At 40.5% G+C, this 21648-nt stretch overlaps 1 protein-coding gene across 2 annotated transcripts in view; it reads left to right on the top strand.

Moving 5' to 3' along the window:
* The first annotated feature begins 1265 nt into the window (after positions 1 to 1265).
* Positions 1266 to 21648, top strand: part of CADM2 (cell adhesion molecule 2) — a 311372-nt gene continuing 290989 nt past the window's right edge. For both annotated transcript variants that reach the window (XM_068270493.1, XM_068270492.1), the window contains exons 1-3: positions 1266 to 1387; positions 9458 to 9595; positions 20593 to 20763. In XM_068270493.1, the coding sequence (XP_068126594.1) occupies positions 1348 to 1387; positions 9458 to 9595; positions 20593 to 20763 (349 nt within the window). In that variant the 5' untranslated portion in view covers positions 1266 to 1347. The remainder of the gene's footprint in view (positions 1388 to 9457; positions 9596 to 20592; positions 20764 to 21648) is intronic.

Raw genomic sequence — 21648 nt, 5'->3', positions numbered from 1 at the left:
TAAACCTCTGTTGAGGCCATATCTTGTACTTGCAGAATGCAGACGTGTTGTAGACATTAGACTGTCTGAAGGACATAAAGGATTTTAAAGTTCAGCAAAAGGTGACTGTAGGAATTAAAGAGATGGGATATTTGAGGTATTTTGAAAAGTTTAAAAACATGAGTTTATTTATCATGGAAATAGACAATTGAAAGTGAATTTGGTCAATATGTCTAATTATATTAAAGGTTAATATAAAGATTTGTCAAGTGAATTTGTAATTATAGGGGAAACAGAGCAGGTAAGATTATATTCTAAAGCTTGATAGAAGGTGAAAATAAGTAAAGTAAAAATGTAAACATTTCTCACAATAGCTTTTGAAACTATAAGGTATTTATGCTACAAGAAAAAAGTGGCTTAAAGAGAGTCTGAAGCGAGAATAAATCTCGCTTCAGACCTCATAGTTAGCAGGGCATGTGTGCCCCTGCTAAACCGCCGCTATCGCGCCGCTAAACGGGGGTCCCTTCACCCCCAAATCCCCCTCCATGCAGCGCATCCCCTCTTCCTGGTTGGGGCAGGTCTAACCGCCGCAGCCCTGCCCCACGCGCGTCTGTCAGTGCGTATCTCCGCTGCTCCCCCGCCCCTCTCAGTCTTCCTTCACTGAGAGGGGCGGGGGAGAGGCGGCGATGCGCCACTGATAGATGAGTCTGGAGGCAGGGCTACAGCCGTTAGCCCTGCCTCCAAGAACAACTAAATCTACGACCAAGGTTTGCGGGGGTGGGTTTAGTGGTGAAGGGACCCCCGTTTAGCCGCGGGATAGTGGCGGTTTAGCAGGGGCACACATGCCCCTGCTAACTATGAGCTCTGAAGCGAGTCTCTTTAAAAAAAACAGTTTGCGTTTATGTATTTATTGTTATGTATAGTATTCTGTATGCAGACATGACAGTGGGAAGGAAAATACGTTTTGCATATGAGGTGCAGAGGTTTAAAAATGTTTCCCATTACTTTACAATTTACCTTGAGCAACAGAACTCATCAGATATTTTTTTTGCCTGTTTAGCCTAGTAGAACTTACCAACTCCCCCTAATATTCTCAAATATATCACTTTACTGGCAACAGGCAGAGATTACATGTTTACAGGAACAGCAACGTGTTAGATGTTAATACAAGACTTTTTCATGTGTGTCTTTTTATGTTCACTCTGTTGAATTTCATCATAAGCAAAATATCTCAATGTTGTCTTATTTCTTTCAGCTCTAAGAGACAACAGAATCGAACTAATCCGGGCTTCCTGGCATGAACTGAGTATCACCATCACTGAAGTTTCTTTGACAGATGAAGGCTTGTACACTTGTTCATTATTTACAATGCCTGTGAAAACATCCAAGGCGTATCTAACAGTTTTGGGTGAGTATAACCTCTTAGACTCCTCAGACTTTCTATACACTAAGATCACTACATACCCATCATAGCTGGCCTTGAATATTGTGAATTGTTCCTCTCTGGCACCTCTGTTCTAATCCGTTGGTGCTTGGTTCATACACCTCTTCTCTACCCCTGACCTGCCTCTCCTCTCTGTCAATCCCAGTTATATATATATATATATATATATATATATATGTATATATATATATATATATATATATATATATATATATATATATATCTTAAATAATCCAGTTTAAACTTCAAACTTGATGCTGGGCACAGACGGTTAGATTATGCGCCGGTATCGAGCCAGCGGCTTGTCCACACGTGCGCGCGGATCGATTCCTGCTCGTCGCCCCGCGGGCATTCTTTATCAGCCGCTCGATTCCCCGCTATTGTCCGCACACGGGGATCGAGCGGGGAATATATCCGGCAGGTCATCGGACCTGTCGGATATTATCAGCGGCTCGATTGATAAGCAAGAAACGAATAGTGTATGCCCAGCATTAGTCTTCAAACACGTCTGCAGTCAGTTCACTCTAAACACTATTTGCTAGTTTCCGGATCTTGTCTAGTCATTGTTGAAACCTCCATAATGCACATAACCAATTATTTCTACCACTTTGGTCACCTCCTCGTACTTTCACATCCCACATGCCTAATGTGTCTTTGTTGTTATCTTAAATTATGTTCTGCTTCTCATTCACTAGTCTTCAAACATTGTATCCTTCGGGGATAGCATTAAAACTTACCTCTTTAGATTATGGTATCATGTAATCTCGTTACACTTTTCAGATAAACCCCCACACCCTGTTTCCTTCTAAACTTGCTGACAATGTGTACAAAGATTCTAGTTCACTAAAGGTGCCCATACATCTAACGATTTACGACCGACCATTCAATTCAATAATTTTATCAAATCGAGACAGAATTAAAGGGGCACTATCGCGAAAAAATTGTAAAGTTTAAAATATGTGCAAACATTTACAAATAAGAAGTATGTTTTTTTTCCAGAGTAAAATGAGCCATAAATTACTTTTCTCCTATGTTGCTGTCACTTACAGTAGGTTGTAGAAATCTGACAGAAGCAACAGGTTTTGGACTAGTTCATCTCTTCATAGGGGATTCTCAGGGATTTATTTATTTTCAAAAGCACTTAGTGAATGGCAGTTGCTCTGTCCAACTGTCAAAAAAACAGTGTAGTGAGCAGGGAGGCTGGCCAGGACAGAAGCAACAGGTTTTAGACTAGTCCATCTCTCCAAAGGGGATTCTCAGCAAGGCTTTTATTCTTTATAAAGATATTGCCTAAAAAGGATTTACACAATGATGCTGGCCAGCCTCCCTGATCGCTACACTGTTTTTTTGGCAGTTGGACAGAGCAACTGCCATTCACTAAGTGCTTTTGAAAATAAATAAATCCCTGAGAATCCCCTATGACGAGATGAACTAGTCCAAAGCCTGTCACTTCTGTCAGATTTCTACTACCTACTGTAAGTGACAGCAACATAGGAGAAAAGTAATTTATGGCTTATTTTACTCTGGAAAAAATGTAATTCTTATTTGTATATGTTTGCACATATTTTAAATTTTACAATTTTTCACCATAGTGCCCCTTTAAATGTGTTCCAATATGCCCAATTGATGAAAAGTGGCTAATATCATGTCATATCAACCAGCTTAGTCGATTGAGCATGATGCAAGATATCGGTGGATGCACAGGAATTGTCTACTGTTCATTCGATTGACTCTGAATCGTTTTTTGCATTCAGAGCATGGAGACACAACATTGGTCACATCAACTAGTAAGGGTGAATCGCATACAACATTGCTTGTAGTGTGTGGACAACTAGTTAATTGAGTTTAGATCAACCATCAGAATCAGAATCATTTATTTATTTCGCCAAGTACAACGGGGGTTGTACCCGGAATTATTTTTGGCACATACAGGGTCAGTGATGGTAAGGTAAAAGCAAAAACAACAAAATCATAGAAATACACAAAGTAGTTTCAGAGATATACAAGAGAGATATACAAGCAGTCATCTTAGTATATTACACGTTGCACAATACACAAACATTAGCTAGATGGAATAGCTAGCCGCAGCCGAAGTCAGATGTTAGTTCAGTAGGTGGCCGCAGGGGGGGGTTCAATGTAATGGGCGCAGTTCAAGAGTCTAACGGCCGTAGGGAAAAAAGTGTTCATACGCCTGGTGGTCTTAGCAGGGATGGACCGGAACCTTCGGCCCAGTTTGAGTTGCCTCCTGAAAAAACTGTGACCAGGGTGAGATGGGTCGCCCACAATTTTCATCGCTCTATTGCGCAGTCTGGGGTTGTAGATAAGGTCTAGGGGGGGAAGAGGTTTTCCAATAATCCTCTCCGCTGAGCTGATGACCCTCTGGAGTTTGTATCTGTCGCTGGCGGAGCAGCTAGCGAACCAGACCAGGATGGATGAGCAGAGGACTGACTCGATTGTAGCAGAGTAGAAGGACCTCAGAAGTTCTTGGGCCATACCAAACTTCTTCAGTTGGCGAAGGAAGAAGAGCCTTTGCTGTGCCTTCCTCTGAGTTGTGATAGTGTTTGCCCTACAGGACAGGTCATCAGAGATGGTTGTGCCCAGGAGGCGGACGCTGAACCATACTGGAGTCGATTGCCTAATCAAGTTGATCACTTTGTTGATTGAATCAGAACAGCTAGATGTATGTATGGCTACCTTAAGTCATCACTACAGTGAGCATCATAAGTAATTGAGCACATTGAGACTAGACTTATTAGAAATGACTGCTATCAAGTGGTTACAATTAGCCACACTGACTATGCTCATTGATGAGAGATTTGGGGACTAGTGATTATGTGATTTCAGTTGCATACAAAATCCATGGCATTTTTTTCCTACTTTTAATGGATCCTGAACAAATTGAAAAGAATATAACAAGGGACTGCATGAAACTGCAACCAAACAACACAAAAAACTGCCAACTTTGTAACCCATCAGTATTCAAGTTTCAGTATAAACTAGGATGGTGCTTACATATTTTACCACATAAAAATAGCAGAAAAAATAGTTAAAGTGTACCAGAACTTAATGCTTGCAACAACTTTATACATACCAGGGGCTTCCTGCAGCCCCATGCGCACGGATCGCACCCACGCCGCCATCCTTAGTCTTCTCTGTCTTCTGTACCAGGTCCCGTTACTTCCTCCAGTCGCAGTCAGTCTGCGCAGGAGGAAGTGAGCTCTTTAAGTATCTCTCCAGCAGCCACCGGAGAGATACTTAAAGAGCGTACTTCTTCTTGCACAGACTGGCCGCGACTGGAGGAAGTAACGGGACCTGGTACAGAAGACGGAGAAGACTGAGGATGGCGGCGTGGGAGCGATCCATGCGCATGGGGCTGGAGGAAGTTCCAGTTATGTATAAAACCGTTACAAGCATTCAGCTCTGGTTTCATCTGCCAGTAATACAGATGATTAAGTGCAGACTGAATGTGGATCAAACAATATGAACAACTTACATGGTAAATATCAATCATTTTTTGATGTCTCTTTTATTTTTTTAACTTATCTCTGTGCAATGCATTGATTTATTGTTCCCCCTTTTCTCTAAAGTTACTCTTTAAAGAGGAGTGACTTGGCATAGAGGCCCATAGTGACCATACTTTGCACACTCCGATTCTATGATTCTATAATGCCGTACAGGGCCATTGCAGTTACAAATGATCACACAGAGTTTACCAGCTTATTCAACTGCAAAAGTACTGCTTCTGATGCCTGTGCAAATTCAAACTCATTTTGCAGACTAAACTAATTGAGTGTTACAAAGGTGCATTTAGGTGAATTGCTGAAATATTGCTATCGCCTTTGCTGAGATGTACATGGAACAAGGCAATTACCTCTCACTTTAGTGGTGCACCATCATTTTTATATTTTCAATAAAGTATAAAAATCTGCTTGTCCCCATAGCCATTTCATTATTTATCCCTTATGCATTTAATTAAATATACTTTCTTTATACGTTATGTATTTAATTTATAAAACCATATACAAATGAAGAATGTAATCACAAGTCACATAATAAATGCTTAAACTGTATTAGGCTGTAGATACACTGTGAGCAGTGGTGTAGCTAAGGAGCTATGGGCCCCGATGCAAGTTTTATATTGGAGCCCCACTCTATACATAACAATTGATACAGCGCACAAAAACCTGGCAACGGCAACTACAGTGTCAGAGGTGCAAGAAGGGGATGGGGAGCAGTTTGTTAATGATAACCACTATTCTAAATATCTATAGAAGTGATTGTTATGAGTACAGGACCAACAGAGCTAATACTGCAGTTGAGGGAATGCCCCTCAGGCCCAAGGGCCCCGATGCAGTCGCAACCTCTGCACCCCCTATTGCTATGCCCCTGACTGTGAGCGCTTTCTGAGAGCTTTTCTGACCTTTAAAAAATGCTCTCATTGACTTAAATTAAAATCGCAAAAAAAAAAAATTGCAGTAAAATCACCAGGATTTTTTTAAAAAACTATGATCAGTGTGATTTCACTGCAATTTTACAATGATTTTAATGTACGTCAATGGGAGTGTTTTTTTCAACAACAAAAAAAGTTCAGATAACGCTGAGGGTCAGAAAAGCTCTCAGAAAGCACTGACAGTGAGTGTACAGCCTTATTCTTTTTTCAAAATTAAACTATTTGTGTATGTCTTTTGGTTTGGTTTGCCTTCAAGAGACAAAGTTTTAGAGGCAGCCTAACTTAAACCTTTCAACTATATATTTTTAAGGACAAAGTTGCCATAAAACTCTAAAATTAAGGGAAGTTTTATAGCCACTTGCTTTCTTCTCGGTTTAGTGTTTTTCCAGGTGCCTGTCATTTCTGCCGTCTGCTATTAGTTGCTGTTGTTTTATTGGGAGCACTTCCCCATTTATACTTTATTCCCTAAATGATCTCTCCTCTTTTTGTCCCTCTGAGGGTTTCAGTGACACTAAAAATGAGAGAGATTCATCGAGAAAGCCGCGGAATAACACTTAAATTCAGCACTTTATGAGATTCATTGAATGTCAGCAGCTGAATCAGATGAAATTGCCTTAGTTTATTGCAAACACACCTGTGTTCCTAACCTGTTATACAATCTTAAAGATTGATTTTTTTTTTCGGCCCTGCACTTCTCTTATTTCAGAGTATCATGCTCCTTCCCTTAATAGGACTAATGCTGGATGCCACTCATATTAAAGTTAATCCAGCTGGTGAATTGGCTTTGTGCATAGTATGTGAATTCTAGCTTTTTTTAAGCCCTGCTGAGACTATTAAAAAAAAGGCAACTTTGCCATAAAGGACAAAAATGACCCAATCTAAACACAGTTTCTCAGGATAATAACTTACTCAATCACTTAATGCTTTTCCATGGAGAACTGTCTTTAGACTAAAAATATATATTTATAAATAAAAATGTCTGGCTAAATCCTCTATAAAACCTGATGGTGCGGTGTAATAAAAGCAAAGCAAATTGAAAAACAATAATACTTAAATTACTCAATCATTGAATTATGGTTATTACATTGGGTTTATATATTTTCTTTTTTTTCTTACCCACATATATAATGCTTTCTTTTACTAATACAATGCTAACTTGTTTTATTTCCTTATTGTAAAAATGTATTACTAAGGCCGTGTTCACATTGCTAAAAACAAGGAACACCAAGAGCCCCAATAGTGTAATATGTACTGGTAAATGGTTACTAGATAGATAGATATTAATACTCACAAAACAGGGTTACCTTTAGGCAACCACTGTAAAAGCAGGTGGGGAGATTTTCCTCACCCCACTCAGGAATAAGAAGTCGCTCTCTGTAGATGAGAAAAAGGGGGTTCAACCCTCCACCCAGGGTGGACTCAATATTATGCAGGAGAACAAAGGTGCCAAAAGGATAAAAGGAAGCTAAATGAGCTTAAAAAACCAAATTCTTGGTAAATAGAGGAGGTAGTGGTGGACTTACCTCCTCCAAGTAGACACACAACCACTGTAGTAAAGACAGTCAATATATTTCATTTATGAACTCCAAATATGCAATGCGTTTCGCAGGTTTGATCCCGCTTCATCAGGCAATAACAATGGAGCAATAGCATATGTGGTCAGTAGAAGAGCCAGGCACCTCTGGGTGCTCTTTACTACAGTTGTTGTGTGTCTACTTGGAGGAGGTAAGTCCACCACTACCTCCTCTATTTACCTAGAATTTGGTTTGTTAAGCTCATTGAGCTTCTTTTTATCCTTTCGGCGCCTCTGTTCTCGTTCACATTGCGTTGCGCTCGCGCTCTCTCCAACGCTGAGTGATTTTTTTTTTAATCGCTCTTTTCTTCATGTTGTAAGTGCTTTTATAAGCACTTAAGCACAGCAATTATTTAAATCACTTCCTGACATCAGTCAGGAAGTGATTACTTTGCCCCCGAGAATGAATAAATACAATTTATTTATTCATTAAAGATCTGGGGAAATCGCTTTACAAAGCACCTTTTCAAGCGCTTTGCAATTCCCCTATGCCTTCCATTCAAGGCAAATCACCCTGAAAATGGTACATGCAGCGCTTTTGTCAGCGGCAAGCAAACGGAACGCCCCCAATGAGAACTATCTCATTGGATAGCATAGTGTAAGCGATTTTAGGGCGATTTGTACAAATCTCCTGCTTTTAAAAATTCCAATAAATGCCTCTAGTGGTAACGAGCCCTGAAAGACTTTTTTCCTTAGTAAGAATGATAAATATAATGGTAAATGTGTGCATTATTACAATCAGCAACAGCAACAGTGGCAGCTACAAGTATACCAGCAACTAGTTACATTGGTAGTTAGTATGGTTGAAAAAAAGGCATCAAGTTAAACCAGGAAAGGAAAAGTAAGTAGAACATTGTCAGAAAAAATCCCTGACACAGCCATAGGAACTACCTAGTAATTAAAGCTGTAGATGTCCTTAAACGCAAGGAAAGCCCCCAAGACTCTCTTTTATAGAATTTGCCAAAACTACTTCCTGTGGTAAAGTATTCCACATTTTAACCACTCTTAGTTTAAGGCCCCGTTTACACTTAATCAGTTACTCTCAGTTATAACTGAAAGGTCAAGTGATTTTCTAAGTAAGTCCCATGTTTTCCTAGTGAGCCTTTCACACTTAAAGAGGAACTCCAGTGAAAATAATGTAATAAAAAAATAGTGCTTCATTTTTACAATAATTATGTACAGATGATTTAGTCAGTGTTTGCCCATTGTAAAATATTTTAAACCCCTGATTTACATTATAACATTTATTACATGGTGACATTTTTACTGCTGGAAGGTGATGTAGCTGCTGCATCCTTTTTTGTCAGTTGGAAACAGCTGTAAACAGCTATTTCCCACAATGCAGCAAGGTTCACAGACAGGAAACTGCCAAGAGTACATACTTAGAGTTTCTTGTGGGAGGGGTTTCACCACAATATCAGCCATACAGCGCCCCCTGATGGTCTGTTTGTGAAAAGGAATAGATTTCTCATGTAAAAGGGGGTATCAGCTACTGATTGGAATAATTTCAATTCTTGTTCGGAGTTTCTCTTTAGCGCGTTTTAACTGAAATCTTTTTCACAATGCACTGCTTTGGAGAAGAAAAAAAAAAGCATACAAACTGATTACGTGTAAACGGGGCCTCAAGAACCTCTTCCTAAATAGATTGCAAAAGCTTTTTTTCCCTCCATACGCAGATCATTTTTGATTGGTGAATTATGCAATTATGCAGTCACTTTAATTCCGACATCATACTATCTAGACCTAAATTGAGTGAGCCTCTGTGTAGGCCTAAATATTTTGTTGCCTGGAATTAAATGATTTAGTAACCTATAGGAGCATACATACTGGAGGTACTGGAGGTATACACTGTCATTAAGTTTGAATTCAAGAAGTTACTTTGACTAACAGCAAAACTTACAAAGCCAAGCTTAATTTGTCTAAAATGTGACTTATTTTTATGAGCTTTAGCTTTTAATGAGTAATACAATGAGAATGAAAATTATATCTTTACTTATTATTGTCTTTTTAGGTGTTCCTGAAAAGCCACATATCACTGGATTTACATCGCCTGTTATGGAAGGAGAGATCATTCAGCTGACATGTAAAACATCTGGCAGCAAACCAGCTGCTGATATTAGATGGTTTAAAGGTGACCAAGAAATCACAGGTAATGAAACAAATTTTTGACAGCTGAACAGTTTTAATTGATAGAAACTTATTACATGGGTTCCCATTTTACATGTTTTTTTTTTAATATGCACGCTTCTGAATTAATATAACAGTTATGTTGCTTGAGTTACACAAATAATACAAGTTGTACAAGTGAATCAAGGCTGCTAATTGAAGTATGGAGAGAGGCAAACCCACACAACATATGGTTTGCCAAAGTAGGAAACTTGGGTGCTGGCGGTGCTTTGGTAAAATGGGTGCAGCTTAGACTGCAATGCTAATTGTGGCTATAGCGGCACCCAGGGGGATCAGAAATAGGTGGTGCAGATATCAGTGGATGGTGAATTTAGAGGATAGGCATCGGTAGAGGGAGGGTTAGTGTGAGAAGAGGGATAAGTTAGGTGATAGTAAAATATCTGTAAAAATAACCAATATACAGTATGTAGCTACTGCTCAATAGGAGAATATCAGTTATTTATTGATATTATACTAGAGGCTATCCCCTTCACCCAAATTACCACATCACCCTTTTTGTGGGTACGCTGGTTTTGTCTCTTGTGAGCTTACTGTGGTTTATCTAGCTAACTAGGATTTATTGAGATTTGGTACTTTATAGAGATCCGCTGAGATCTGGTACTCTGTTGAGATTCACTGAGATCCAGTGCACCACAGAGACTCCGTGAGATCTATTGCTCTTCAGAAATTTACCAAGAGCTGGTGCTTTACAAAGATGTGTTGAAATTGTATACAGGCATTCTTCTTAGATTCACTGAGATCTGGGACTTTATAGAGATTCGATAAAATGTGGTGCTTTATATTGATCTGAGCTGTGGTTTTGACCTGGCAGCACATTGCAGGGAATCACTGAACAGTCTGATTTGTAAGTTGACCTCTGTTAGCAACACCCTTGAAAAGTGAACCTTTTGCAAACAAAAGCTGTTAGTGAGCTCCCCTTAAGGTACATACACACATCAGATTTTTCCAAACGACTGGTTGTTTGGACGTCCAAATGTTCGGTCGTTTGGGCGTCAAATAGGGGGTGTGTACAGTCGGTCATTCAGCTGATAATGCTGGTTTTGACCGATCCGCCAAGTGGATGCGTCAAAACCAGCGTTATCAGCTGAACGACTGTACACACACCCGATTTGGCGTTTAAAAGACCGGTCGTTTGGAAAAATCTGACGTGTGTATGTACCTTAAGGGGAGCTCACCCACAGCTTTTGTTTGCAAAAAGTTCACTTTTCAAGGTTGTTGCTAACAGAGGTCAACTGGTTGTTTGGAAAAATCCGACGTGTGTATGAATCTTTACAAACACAGTTCTTATGCATATCTGTTACTTGAAAGTCTCAGGCTGATTTGAGAAGATAATGAGTGTTCATTCTTTATCTGGCTGAAATAGTCAACACTGCTGACACCTTCTCTATTCTTGCTATTACTTTCTAATGTAAAGTTTAAAAGTAGGGAGATTCTGCATTTATTTATAAAAGCTTCCATTAACCTCACTGGAAAGTTATCGTTCAAAATCTGAATAATAGACATGTCTCTAGAACCCAATCCTGGCCTTTCATTCACTTTTATATATTTAAGGTATATATATATATATAATGCATAAGGATAAGGAACACATTCTTATTATAACAAAGGCAAAATAACTCTTCAGCTACAGGGTGAAAATAAAACTTTTCTGCTGTTCAGTCAGCTACATTTTGTAAACCAATCAATAAAGGCTATGAACAATTAATTTCAATAGCTTAAGACAACACTGATTCTCTTCGGGGCCACAACTATTTTCAGACACCAGCATTGTATCTGCTCACGGATGCAAAGCCATTCTATTACAGCAGAATCTCGATGTATCTTTTTGAAACTCCCGAGTGGTACAGCTACCAGCTGAAAGCGGGAAGCTAGAGAACATAGGCTTTGCAGATTATCCTAGAGCCCACAGTTCCAGAGCAGGGTTCCTCTTCATCTTCTGGCCACAGTCCTGTCCATGGATGAGTGCATATGGACTAGACATAATTGCCAAGTATAGTGAAGCTGCTCATGCATGGATTTTTCCTTTAGGGCCTGTTTCCACTACACGCAGATTGGATGCAGAAAAACTGACTCCAATGAATGTCTATGGGCCTGTTTCCACTAAACACGATTTTTCTGATGCAGATTTTCCCATAGACATTCATTGGAGTCAAGAAGTTTTAAATCAGGATGATACCATTTATTGGCTAACTACAAATGAATAAGAATAAACAAGCTTTCGGGCCTTGCAGCCTTCGTCAGGTTTACATCCTGTTAGTTTGCAAGCTGGTGGTACAGACAGCTTATATACATGCAACATCAAAAGGAAAAACAGATATTTTTTTCAAGCATAAATACATCATTAAGATGCCTTAATACAAACAGACCATCTAAATGGGGTAAGATAAGAATCCTTGTTTACTTTATTGCTCACAGAGCTGGTATTAGGATTGACCCAGAGGTATCGTAAATTCTTAGTTCACAAGTTCAGCTAGGGTGGCTGAGACAGTTCATATATCATCAATCTCATACCAATATAGAAAGTTGTTGTCCTTATTCAGACCCTTCTGCACAGCTTTGAAACAATTTATAAATTTTGTTTCTGCTATTAATCGGTCATTTGACGTTTTGAAGCCGCCCTTCAGGGCAGTGACACGAAGATCATCCATGCTGTGTCCGTTGGACCGAAAGTGTGTAGCAACTGGGAGTCCAGATTTGGTATCATTAATAGTGTGCCTGTGTCCATTCATACGTTTGCGCAGAGTTTGTCCAGTTTCTCCCACGTACATAACATTGGGGCATTTAGCACACATGATCAGATATACCAGATTGGTGGACCCACAAGAAAATTTACCTTGTATTCTGTACTCCTGTTGTGAACCTGGTATCGTTACCCTGTCAGTGGAGTAAATGTGTCTGCAGGTCCCACATATTTTTTGTCGGCAGGGTGATGTTCCGTTTTGTTGAGGCCTATTCAAAGAGCTCCTGACAATCATCTGTTTTAGATTGTGTGGTTGCCGATATGACAAGAGTGGAGGTTTAGGGAATATCGTTCTCAGTCTGTGATCCTTGTGTAAAATGGGATGAAGTTCCTTAGCAATCCTCCTTAAGATTTCCAGGTGTGGGTTGTAGGTGACAACCAAAGGGACACGTTCCTCTTTCTGGTTTTGCTTATATTTCAGGAGTTCAGTCCTGGGGATGTTGCTGGCTTTCCTGATTTGGGCCTCAGCCATGGGAGGACTGTAACCTTGTTTAATGAAAGTGTTCTTAAGGTGATCCAGGTGCTTTGGACTCATTGGAGTCAGTTTTTCTGCATCCATTCTGCATCCAATCTGCGTGTTGTGGAAACAGGCCGGCCCTTATGCATGAGTTTGAATGTGCTTGTTCATGGCCAGGAGCATGGCCAGAGCAAACCTATTTAACAAGCTTTTGTTGAATAGGCTTCGAGGAATCATGTGCTAGAATGGTGGCAGCAGCAGAATCCAAGAAATCTCTAGGTCAACAAGAAGCTTCCCACTAATGAGGGATTTTTTTTTCTTTCTCCAGTTACATTTTAAGGAGAAAGGTGCAAGCACATACAGTGTTGTGTCTCAGTGCGTATCATACTATTTTGTACAAATGTTAAACCCTTTTTTAAAGTGTACCTGAGATGGGGACTTATATATAAAATATACATATCTGGGGCTTCCTCAAGCCCCCTCCAGGCATATCGCTGCCACGCCATCCTCCTCCGCCTTCTCATTTGCCTGCAACTGGCCCAGGTAAATTATCCATTTGGGGACAGTCAGAGCAGGCACAGTCCAGCCGAGTTCCTGTGTTTCTCCCTTTGCCGGGTACGTTCTGTTACCTACACAGTAGTACTGAGCAAAACGCTGTCGGCAATGGCAAGACAGGCAACTGTGCGGCTAGGCCGCACATGTGCAGTTGGCCCCGGACTGGAGGACTTTCCGAGGCCAATTGCAGACAAATGAGGAGGAGCGCGGCATGAGAGCAATATGCCTCACTCAGCATAAAGCTAAGCACCTTGGCTGAATCACACACCAGCTTTGTAAATGCTCCGTCCCATTGCCTGAAGATACGGGGTCATTCCTGTGAAATGTGTTGTATCATTGTATGATCTTTTGGAGTATATATTTAATAAATTACTTTATTGATATTACTACAATATTATCTCGTGTCTGCTTAGAGGAGGTAAGTCTACCACTGCCTCCTCTACTTTTACACTTTTTAGAGACTTCTATTCTTCTGGTGCCTCTGTACACCTATAGCATCACATCCAAAAACAGGAATTCATAAGAACGAACAATGAAAAAGAAATGCAGAAACACACATGGCAGACAATTCATGGCTTTCTGCACAGACACGTGTTGCCAGCCTTGATGCTCTGTGAATCATAGACTGGGAGGAGGATGTAGAACAGGTGTTTTGACTCAGACTACAGGGTTGTTGCAGAAGTGTGACTCAGACACTATCAGAGCCAACAGAGAGACAGGCAATTGGCAACTTTTCTTGTGAAATGTCAGTAATTACAGCAGCCTTTATTTTCCAATTAGTCTACGTTTCCTTAAATCGGATTGGCTTATTTAATACAGGTCAATGTAAACATTCCCTTTTAAGTTAATCACCCACAAATAGTTCTTAGAAAAATGATTCATGATTCACTGGCCTAGAGAACACTAATTAGCATATGCATCTTAGAAATATTAACTGTTCTGCTTTAGTTTTCTGTTTGAACTTTCTTACTTAGGTTTTTTTTTAGAGCACATACTTTTTTTTCTACAAGATTGCATTTAGGGAAGGATAAACATAGTTTTTAAATGTTCACCAAAAATGTATGTGAACTGTGTCAAATTTGTCTGCCCACTTCAGCCTGTTATACCATCTGGCACACAGATAGGATTGCAAAATAGTACTGCCATGATCCTTTCATTCAGCAGTTATTTATACTTTAAAAAATATAATCTGCTACAAATGTTATACATTATGTTTCGTTACTGCTTCATCCGCTCCTTATTTCTGTTGAGAGTTTATTTCGTGCCCCTTTACCCTGTTTAGCCAATCAAGATATAGGGCTTGATTCACTATACTTACTGCACTGTAACAGTGCAAGGTATTTCTTCTTATGCGAATAAATTAATTTACCAGTACTTCCTGATAGCTCAGGTATGCTACGGGTGCTACTGGCAGCATAGCGTGCGCACCTTAGCAGCAGGCGCTTCATCCAAATGTTGCGCGATAATGGAGTACCGCAGGAACGATACTTCACTAGTGTGGTAGAGCAGCCAGGCTAGTGAAGTATTGTGGTCATGATAGGTCACTGTCGCACGGCCTTTGGAAGGAGCGGGCGCTGCTAAGGAGCGCATGCCACACTGCCAGTAGCACTCACAACGTGCCTGCGCTATCGAGAAGTACCGGTATCGGGAGTTACCTTGCGCTGCTACAGCACATTAAACAAAGTGAATCAAGCCTATAGAGCCCTAATTAATAGAATACTAGCAAGGTGAGGCAAAACCCTAACAACATATATATCTTTTATACTATACTAGCAGACCCAAGCCTGTTTAAAAACGGGCTCTAGGGTCTGTTTCTCGCTGCCGCCCACCGCATGTTACTGCGTGTGCAAGTGCGCCCACCGCACATGCACACCCACCACGTGCACACCCGGCCACCCGCTCACACGCCCGCCCGGCTCCCTGGCCCCGTCCTCCTGTCTCTGTAAGGCTGGGTCAGCGCAGTAGCAAAAAACACAGACCGAGCTACACAGGGGCAGCGTGACGCAGGGACACAGGGGTTTTATTATAGAGGATATAAACAAAGCAAGGTAGCTTACCTCTCTCTGGAAGCTGGGCTTCCTTTGACAGATTCCTTACAAAGTGCTCTCATGCTCATCTTTCTCCTCCCTTAAGCAGGGAACACACTTGTCTTTCTGTTTTCTGCGTGTGATTTTCTGCAAGGTTTTCTGCGCACCATGTGTGTTTCTATGCAGGAAAACACTTGCGTTTTTTCACAGCAGCTAATGTAATTGATAGAGAAAAATGACAAGAGGTGCAGAATTAACCTGCAGGATGTCAATTTTTTTTCTGCATGCGAAAAACGCATTAAGTGTGAACTAGCCCATTTATTGTCATCAGTTCTCAGTTTTTCTGAGCAGAAAACACACACAAAAAACATTCAAGTGTGTCCCCTACCTTACTCGTTCCTCCTCCGCCTCCCCTCTCTTCATCAGCCTGACCAATGGCTGGAAGTCTGTGCTTTTCAGTGATGGGCGGATAGTTTCCAGATCAGCCGTGAGTCATGAGCATTTTGTTACTATTCGGCTTCGGTATTCGATGCCGTGGTCGATTCTGAATCGACCATGGAAATTCCGTGATTACAAATATTCGGAATGCAATCACAGTCATGATCACGGGGATCACGGTAAGGGCCCTTTTCCACCAGCGCAAACTGAATCGCAAAAACGCAAACCGCTAGCGATTTTACAATCGCTACGGTTTGCTTTTTAACATAGGAATCACGGTAGGTCATTTCCACTACCGCGATTCGTTTTTTACTTGATCGCGATCGCGCCGCGGAGCGACTTTTGCCGCGATTTTGCTATGCAGTGCATAGCATAGCAAAATTGCGGCCGCGAACGTCGGGGAATCGCCGGTTTTGCGATTCAGCAATTGCTAGCGTTCAGCGTGAACGCTAGCGACTGCAGGTGGAAAAGGGCCCTAAAATGAATTTGTGATTATCTCCCACCAAATTTAGCAGTTAATAGCAAAGCCCCCTTACATGGTAGGAACACCACATTTGCCAGATATGTTAAGAAGAACAGTGGGAACAATAGGAAAAAAAATTCAAAACGACCTTTTCGTTTTTGAGAAAATCGATTGTAAAATTTCAAAGGAAAAAAGTATACATTTAAATGCGGCAAATTACAGTTCTTAGTGAAACAATTCCCGCTGACTTTAGCAGCAGTGGTGCTCGGATACCACTTTTCAAAATCCGGATTGGATCCGGATCCGGCTACAGATATCCAATCCGGGTCGGATATCCGAGTTCAACATTTTCTGATCCGAATCCGAATTGGATATCCGACCTCAGTTTTCGGGGTATTCAGGCAAATTCGGATATCTGGATAGAAAAAACAGAAGTGGCCTTTAGAATTGCTTTAAAAACTTTTTGGGGGGGTAAATGAGGCATGTATCATCATTATTTTTTAAAGGGAAACACTAATTGATGATGTGGGGACTTAAAATCCCCCCCCCCCAAAAAAAAAAAATGGCTGTCAACATCAGGACTAGGTTTCAGACAGTGGTCGTGCAGCCCACATTGTGTCAGAGGGTCCAACCGCATAACTGGGACATGGCAGTTTTCAGCCCAGACACCTCCAAAAAATTACACAGCACTTGTGTTTTGTGTTAAATATAGGTGGTATCAGCACAGCAGCAGTGGCCTGTGGCACCCTGGTGGTGGGAGCAGCAAAGGAAGCAGGAGCAGGGCAATGCAGCAGCAGCAGGTAGAACGTCTGCCAGGAGCATGCTGGACGTGGCACGTGGCACTTGGCACGTGGCCCTTTGCACTTGGCACTTGGCATGTGGCCCTTGGCACGTGGCAGGTGGCACTTTGCACTTTGCACGTGGCATTTACACTCTGCACGTGGCACTTTGCACGTGGCAGGTGGCATGGAGCACTTGGTACGTGTCACTTGGCACGTGCAAAGTGCCACGTGCAAAGTGCAAAGTGCCACGTGCAAAGTGCAAAGTGCCACATGCCAAGTTCAAAGGGCCAGGTGCCAAATGCCACGTGCCAAGGGCCACGTGCCGAGTGACAGTCAGACAGCAGAGGAGAAGACACTTACTGTCACACTGGCACTGATCAGCAGCACAGCAGTTCTGTAGTAAGCTAACACAGTAGTACTACTACTCTAACAACTACTAGCACTGATTGCAGTACTACAGTACTAATTACACAATAACACAGTAATCCAATTCCCTAATCCCTAACCTATACTGTAGCTAGCTAAGGCTAATAGCTGGCCAGCAGGTAGCAGCTGTCCTGGTCTGTGCACAGCACATACACAGACACATAGCAGCTGCAGCAGGCATGCAGCACACACTCTGACTGTTACACAAGGAAAGCAAGCTAATTAACAATACAATAGTGTAGTGATAGTGAAGGGGTTAATCACTGAACAGCTTTAGGTGTATCACTGTATACAGCACTTGCTAGGCCTGCAGCACTGGAGCATGTCTCTCAGTGAGCATTCACACAAGCAAAGACAATATTTCACATCATACAGGTGGGCTGGCCAGGGTTCCTTTCTATGATTGGGTGCCAGGGCTTAGGCTGGGAGCCCTCTGATTGGCTCAATGAGGTCAGGTGGGGCTGGCCAGGGTTCCCTCTCTGTGGTTGGTTGCTAGGGCATCTGCTAGCAGCCCTCTAAATGGCTCAGTGATGTCATCTCCTTAGTTACAGTATTCCGATCTGGATATCTGCCGGATATCCGCCGGATACCCGGGTATACGACCAAATATCCGCAGATAGCTATCCGGATTTCTACAGAAATCCGGATTCTGTTTCAAGATTCGGATAGCTGAAAAAAGGTCGGATATCCAGGTTACCCAGATATCCGGAATCCGGATGAGCATCCCTGTTTAGCAGTTAATAGCAAAGGCTCCTTACATCCTAGCAACACCAAAGAGCCTTTGCTATTAACTGCTAAAGTCAGCAGGAATTGTTTCACTAAGAACTGTCATTTGCCGCATTTAAATGTATACTTTTTTCCTTTAAAATTTTAAAATCGATTTTCTCAAAAAAAATGTTTCCTCTTGTTCCCACTGTTCTTCTCAACCAGTTCACCTCCAAGGGTTTTTACTCTAACGGACCAGAGCAATTTTCACTTGTCAGTGCTCCTCCCTTTTATTCCCTAATAACTTTATTACTACTTATCACAAGAAAATGATCTATACCTCGGGTTTTTTTTCGCCACCAATTAGGCTTTCTGTGGATAGTACATTTTGCTAAGAATATTTTTATTCTAAATGCGTTTTAATGAGAAAAAAGCAAAAAAAAAAGAAGAAAAAAATCATTATTTCTCAGGTTTTAGCCATTATAGTTTTAAAATTAAACATTCTTCTGTGTATAAAACAAACACATATTATTTTCCCAGTTGTCCCGATTAGTAAACCATTTAAATTATGTCCCTATCACAATGTATGGCAACAATATATTATTTTGAAATATAGGTGTTATTTTTCTGTTTTGTTTTTGTTTTTTTTTTGTTCTGGCCATAATTACCAGCCCCAATGTAATAAATGAAAATTAATTTTCCCCCATAAAATATAGATTAAAAAAAGCTGAGTCCATAAGGAAACTATTTATTTATTTATTTTAAGCTGAATTTTTTTTACAAGTGTTTTTTTTTTTTTTGGTGGGAGGGTTGTAAGTGTAATTTTATTAATGATGTGTATGTAATTGTGTATGTATGTATTTTGTATGTGTAATATACTTTTTGGCCACAAGATGTGAACACTAGTGAACACTTTGTTATAGGAAGTGATCACTTTTTTTTTACACTTTATTGAAAAGTAACAATTTCCTGTTTTTGTGAATGGACGTAGCCGCTGTTCGTGGTCACGTCCATTCACTCCAGGCACTACGATTGGGTAGAGGACCGTTCGGTCCTCTTCCCCAATCACTCAGCACGGCAGAATTGGCGGCGGTAGCGGCGCACACACGGCGGTAGCGGCGGCGGGAACGCGCAACGTATTAAAAAGTCATGTTGCTGTTAATAGGGTAAAGCATGACGTTTTAATACGTTAGGGTGTCATTAAATGGTTAACATATCTGGCAAATTTGGTGTTCCTACCATGTAAGGATGCTTTGCTATTAACTGCTAAACTCGGCGGGTTTTGGCGGCTTTTTCATCACAAATCATTTTTTGTTTGAAATTTTAAAATTGATTTTCTCAAAAACGAACAGTTCTTCTGGAATTTTTTTTAAGTGTAGCCATATCTCACCTTTATAATCCATGCTATTTTAGTGATTGTAGCATGTATGAGGGCTTTTCTATTAGCAAAAACGCTTTTCCGTGATTACGGCCGTGAATTTCCATGATTGCATCATTCACGGGAAAAATCCGGGTCAAATTATGAGTCCATTTCAAATCCGGAAATGAATCACTGATTTCTGGATTTTTTTTCAACCACGGCCGAATAGTCGAATCCGTGATTGGGGGGGGGGGGGGGGGAGGGGTGTATCTGAGCATCACGAGTACTCCTGATCTGACAATTGTATGTCACTCTGCTAACACTTGCAGGTTATATGAGCAGAAACTTTAGGGGTAAGCTGACTGTATTACAAACTCAAGCACATCTATTGTTTACATTATATATAGTTATACTGTCTGCGTAAAGAGTTTAGTTTCATTAAAAATAATACAAATCCCTTACCCCCAATCATCACAGAAAAGCTCAACCATGCAATAAACCCAATCTTTTTATTCTGTTTTTTTTTCCCCTCCGAACGTTCATATATAGTTTAGAGTACCAACCTTTACGATGCCTGTCAAATATAAAGACTTTCATTTTAGCTATCCACTTTTAAACTTGGTAAGTATGTCAGCAGTAGTCTAGAATTTGGGGATTTATGTTATAATACAAACAGAAAAAAGACCAAGTTCTGTCTAGTTTTATGTTGACTTTTAGGTTCTAAGCACATATTTGGAAGATTCTCTCCCATAAGTGTTCTAAAGCCTCATATTTTTCTCTTATGTGGTACGTATTTCCTATATCTCACATTTTTCTGTCAATGCTTGCTATTATGAACTGCCAGAAAACTTTATAAACTGCATGACCTGTGGCTTATGGTATAATATGCCTCATTAGAGCACTTGTTATTTCACTTACTTAGTAAAACCAAGTTTTTACATGCAACATTTGCATTTTTATGCTATAAAGCTGAATATTTGGATGAACTTTTTTTTTTTTTATGCAGATGTGCAGAAATTACAAGAAAAAGATGGCAACGGAAAGACATTCACAGTTATTAGCGTCCTGGATTTTAAAGGGGATCGCAAAGATGATGGCCAGGTTGTCCAATGCAGAGTAGATCATGAATCATTGAATTCCACGCCACACGTAGCAATGCAGCTCCTAGAAATTCACTGTAAGTATTAGAAAAATAATCCTTAAACAAAGATTAAGTGTATTTTATTTAGAGACTTGCCAGTGCTCCAAGTCAATTTATTTTAGCACTTTATTTCTTATTTATTGCATTTCCTTGCTAATAATTAGTACTGCCATAATGTGTATTTATGGTCACTTGTCACTAGGGGGCAGTATGAGACAACAACAGGACTTCCGCTTTCAGTTTTCTATATTTCCTGCTAACAGAGAGACATCAAAGCATTCTAAGAATTTACAGCATAATGAGTTCTGCTAACTAAGGTCAAAAGCAGTGCACATGTCTCAAACAAGATAATTCTTTTGAAGCTACTAATGGGCTAAGACTCCATTGCCATATGTGCTTTTGATTTTAACACAAGCCTGCCATTTGTTTTATTGCGGTAATCTAGTAAAAGGACTGTTTAAGGTAAAAGAAGTAGTAGCAATTGAAGCAACTCAGTTTTGTATACTAAGAAAAGTTCCTCTTGGCTCACTGGTATTGATCATTGAGGTTCAGCTCAGGGCCCCGGGGGGGGGGGGGGGGGGTGAAGGGTGACATTTGCCAGCAAACAAGAGGCCTCTAGGACAGCTTTAGGGGGCATGGGGGTCAAAACTGACCCTCTTTTATCAGATTATCAGTATACAGACCTCTAAACTTTTCCATACTATATGGATGTTTAAAAAGTCCAGTCTGTTTTCTCATTATTTGACAAAAGGAACCAGTCTCAAAAGCATTCCCTTTAAGAACCTACCAAGCAACTAAAAAACTGAATTAAATACAGATAGAAATACTGCACTTAAACAACAAAAATAAAAAAAAACAATTGGAGAATTACATTAGGGTGTTATTGCTATGGCATGGAAGGGAACTAGTATTTTACACTGG

Source organism: Hyperolius riggenbachi, chromosome 2 (genome assembly GCF_040937935.1).
Source record: "Hyperolius riggenbachi isolate aHypRig1 chromosome 2, aHypRig1.pri, whole genome shotgun sequence".
In the NCBI taxonomy this organism is placed as follows: Eukaryota; Metazoa; Chordata; class Amphibia; order Anura; family Hyperoliidae; genus Hyperolius; species Hyperolius riggenbachi.
This window is presented reverse-complemented; position numbering and strand designations above follow the sequence as displayed.